Raw genomic sequence first — 4,302 nt, 5'->3', positions numbered from 1 at the left:
TAACATGTGTTACAATAAATTACTTACTAATTGCAGGTACTTTGTCTCCTTCATAGGTAGCTCTTTGTCCAAGTATATTACCAATATTCTAGAGTTTGGTTACGTAGGAACAAAATCTTAAATTCAACAAGTAAAAGCGACTTCTTGCTTGTAATTAGTTACTAGGTCACTACTACACCTATTCTCTAATTTATCTCTTTTCCAACCACCCTTACCCTACTACTATTCCCACCCCCCTTAACATTATTTTAGTTCAACACTAACCTTCCTTCATAAACAAAACTATCCACATTAGGAATTAATTATTTCATTCCAACACAAAATACCAACCACATTAAGAATAATCATATTCAACTCTAACACTAATTAATCAAACGTTGTTTTCATGCCTTCAAAAATGTCACATTCATTAAAATATTTTATTTTTTTGTTTCTCTTTTACTTCACATTCTTTCTATTCTCTCTTATACTTCTTTAAAATCAAACCTTGTTTTCAAATTCTCTCAAATTTTCAGAATCTCTTACACTCCACCCTCAAAGGAAAGAGAGATTCTAAAACTCTATACCAAAATGAAGAACACAAACACCAACACAAAACTCATTCTTCTTCATCCTTATATCCAGAAACAAGGAAACTCGAATCGGTTATGGCTTCTTGCATTCATCTCAATTCTCACTTTAGCTTTCCTTGCAACACTCATTTACACAAGAGACAGAGAATCAACCTTAAACAACGCAAACACTTCCATAATTTCATCTGTTATTACTACTACCAACGCTGTTTCTGCACCATTACCAGCAACAGTTATCAACACTCTTATTCACTATGCTTCGAAATCAAACGACACGTACCACATGACATACTCAGATCTCAAACCGATCTCCGACGTGCTTCGAAAATGTTCGTCTCCGTGTAACTTGCTCGTTTTCGGTCTCACACCGGAGACACTTCTATGGAAAGCACTTAACCACAATGGAAAAACAGTGTTCATCGATGAAAATCGATACTACGCAGCTTATATAGAAGAAAAACACCCTGAGATTGATGCTTATGATGTTCAATACACAACGAAAAGAAGCGAGATGAAAGAGTTGATAGCTTCAGCTAAAGAGCATGTAGCAAATGAATGTAAGCCAGTGCAGAATCTATTATTCTCGGATTGTAAACTCGGAATCAATGATCTTCCTAACCATGTTTATGAGGTTGATTGGGATGTTATATTGGTTGACGGACCGCGCGGGGATTGGCCGGAAGCTCCCGGGAGAATGTCCGCGATATTTACCGCCGGGGTGTTGGCTAGAAGTAAGAAAGGTGGGAACCCTAAAACTCATATTTTCTTGCATGATTTTTCTGGTGAAGTGGAACAGGTTTGTGGTAATGAGTTTTTGTGTAAAGAGAATTTGTTGGAAGCAAGTGGAACTATGGGGCATTATGTTTTGGAAAGGATGAATGAGAGCAGTGTTCAATATTGTAAAGAGTCTTCTTCATCTTTATCCACTTAGTGCATGTCTGAAATCACGGTAAATTTGACGAAATCACAATGAAAATGCGATTTTTTTTAATAAAATAATCGTTGTGTGATTCTGAAAATTTTACTGTGAATTTAGACATTCACTTATTTAGCCGGGTTCTTCTTCCATTCAGATTTGTAATAATCATGTTAGTTACACAATTGGTTCATTTTCCATTGGTTATTTTACCCTAATGGTGTTTTGGGTATTTATCATCCATTTTATTATCCATTTGTGTTTGTATGTTACTTGGTTTGAAGCTTGTAAAAATTAATAATTCTTTTGTGATAAGATCCATGAATTCAATTTTTCAAAGTTTAATTGAGTGGAGTTAGTTGGAAGTTCACATTTGGTGTGTTTAAAAAAATAGCATTATGTTGTTTAAGTGAATTAATTAGTACTAATGATGAGTCCACGACAATGACTATTACAACAAACTTGTTGAGTGTAAAGTTGCTTTGTTGTCTCCGAAAAAAACAAAAACAAAAAAGAATAAAGGTTGCTTTAAGTTCAACTACTACGGGTTTGTTAAGTAAACTTGCATCATAGATAAATGAAATTGAACCAATCCAATTCCTTTGGTTGCTAAGGAATCAACATCATCTATTCCAATGGTGGTTTAGATTCTCTCCTCTCTTTTTTTTTTTAATTCAATCCCACAAAATTTACATGTAAGGTGATGCAATACTTTTTTTTTTTTAATAAGCAATTTTATAAGATATCGCACTAGGGGTGCAACCCTTACAAAGAAACTCTATAAAGAGTTGAAACAGTTTAAAGGTAATTTTTCTTCAAATTCTCTTACACAAGTTTACACTCAACAAGTTTACTTAACAAACCCGTAGTAGTTGAACTTAAAGCAACCTTTATTCTTTTTTGTTTTTGTTTTTTTCGGAGACAACAAAGCAACTTTACACTCAACAAGTTTGTTGTAATAGTCATTGTCGTGGACTCATCATTAGTACTAATTAATTCACTTAAACAACATAATGCTATTTTTTTAAACACACCAAATGTGAACTTCCAACTAACTCCACTCAATTAAACTTTGAAAAATTGAATTCATGGATCTTATCACAAAAGAATTATTAATTTTTACAAGCTTCAAACCAAGTAACATACAAACACAAATGGATAATAAAATGGATGATAAATACCCAAAACACCATTAGGGTAAAATAACCAATGGAAAATGAACCAATTGTGTAACTAACATGATTATTACAAATCTGAATGGAAGAAGAACCCGGCTAAATAAGTGAATGTCTAAATTCACAGTAAAATTTTCAGAATCACACAACGATTATTTTATTAAAAAAAATCGCATTTTCATTGTGATTTCGTCAAATTTACCGTGATTTCAGACATGCACTAAGTGGATAAAGATGAAGAAGACTCTTTACAATATTGAACACTGCTCTCATTCATCCTTTCCAAAACATAATGCCCCATAGTTCCACTTGCTTCCAACAAATTCTCTTTACACAAAAACTCATTACCACAAACCTGTTCCACTTCACCAGAAAAATCATGCAAGAAAATATGAGTTTTAGGGTTCCCACCTTTCTTACTTCTAGCCAACACCCCGGCGGTAAATATCGCGGACATTCTCCCGGGAGCTTCCGGCCAATCCCCGCGCGGTCCGTCAACCAATATAACATCCCAATCAACCTCATAAACATGGTTAGGAAGATCATTGATTCCGAGTTTACAATCCGAGAATAATAGATTCTGCACTGGCTTACATTCATTTGCTACATGCTCTTTAGCTGAAGCTATCAACTCTTTCATCTCGCTTCTTTTCGTTGTGTATTGAACATCATAAGCATCAATCTCAGGGTGTTTTTCTTCTATATAAGCTGCGTAGTATCGATTTTCATCGATGAACACTGTTTTTCCATTGTGGTTAAGTGCTTTCCATAGAAGTGTCTCCGGTGTGAGACCGAAAACGAGCAAGTTACACGGAGACGAACATTTTCGAAGCACGTCGGAGATCGGTTTGAGATCTGAGTATGTCATGTGGTACGTGTCGTTTGATTTCGAAGCATAGTGAATAAGAGTGTTGATAACTGTTGCTGGTAATGGTGCAGAAACAGCGTTGGTAGTAGTAATAACAGATGAAATTATGGAAGTGTTTGCGTTGTTTAAGGTTGATTCTCTGTCTCTTGTGTAAATGAGTGTTGCAAGGAAAGCTAAAGTGAGAATTGAGATGAATGCAAGAAGCCATAACCGATTCGAGTTTCCTTGTTTCTGGATATAAGGATGAAGAAGAATGAGTTTTGTGTTGGTGTTTGTGTTCTTCATTTTGGTATAGAGTTTTAGAATCTCTCTTTCCTTTGAGGGTGGAGTGTAAGAGATTCTGAAAACTTAAATTAAGATTTATCTAAGGACTTGAATTTTTTTAATACACTTCTTACATCCAAGGCTATTTGAATTTGGTATGGAAATAATATTGATGGGTAAAAAAAAAACTTCTTTTTATAACATCACATAACTTTGCAAGGTAAGAATTTCTTAGAGTTTATAAGATCCGTAGAATTATACTTTATCTTTAAAAAAGATAAATGTTAAGATCTTTCTCAACAATAAAGTCGTCCTAGTAAAAGGGGTTTGTGGCTTAGGTTTCTTTGAGGAAGATGATTCAGCTCCAACGGTGAAATAGTCTAAAGGATTTGTGGTGGTGTTTGACGACATCCTTTTCGACGGTGTTGTTTGACGGCACCCTTCTGCAACAGTTTCGACAGTGAACAGTTATGTAACAGCTCCGACGACATCCGACGGTGTTTTCAA

At 34.8% G+C, this 4,302-nt stretch overlaps 2 protein-coding genes across 2 annotated transcripts; one reads left to right on the top strand and one right to left on the bottom strand.

The window, feature by feature from the left end:
* The first annotated feature begins 469 nt into the window (after positions 1-469).
* Positions 470-1,560, top strand: LOC131607488 (protein IRX15-LIKE). Its single transcript, XM_058879494.1, has one exon. It carries the CDS (start codon positions 571-573, stop codon positions 1,501-1,503), a length of 933 nt encoding a protein of 310 aa, XP_058735477.1. The 5' UTR covers positions 470-570; the 3' UTR covers positions 1,504-1,560.
* A 1,266-nt stretch (positions 1,561-2,826) lies between these two features.
* Positions 2,827-3,875, bottom strand: LOC131607478 (protein IRX15-LIKE-like). Its single transcript, XM_058879485.1, has one exon. It carries the CDS (start codon positions 3,814-3,816, stop codon positions 2,884-2,886), a length of 933 nt encoding a protein of 310 aa, XP_058735468.1. The 5' UTR covers positions 3,817-3,875; the 3' UTR covers positions 2,827-2,883.
* Between the last annotated feature and the right edge of the window lie 427 nt (positions 3,876-4,302).

The sequence above is a fragment of the Vicia villosa genome, linkage group LG1 (genome assembly GCF_029867415.1).
Source record: "Vicia villosa cultivar HV-30 ecotype Madison, WI linkage group LG1, Vvil1.0, whole genome shotgun sequence".
In the NCBI taxonomy this organism is placed as follows: Eukaryota; Viridiplantae; Streptophyta; class Magnoliopsida; order Fabales; family Fabaceae; genus Vicia; species Vicia villosa.
Note: the sequence above shows the minus strand (reverse complement) of the source record. Positions and strands in the feature narration are given on the sequence as shown.

Coding starts and splice junctions, on each gene's coding strand:
- LOC131607488 (XM_058879494.1), top strand. CDS start 571: ATGAAGAACACAAACACCAACACAAAACTCATTCTTCTTCATCCTTAT.
- LOC131607478 (XM_058879485.1), bottom strand. CDS start 3,816: ATGAAGAACACAAACACCAACACAAAACTCATTCTTCTTCATCCTTAT.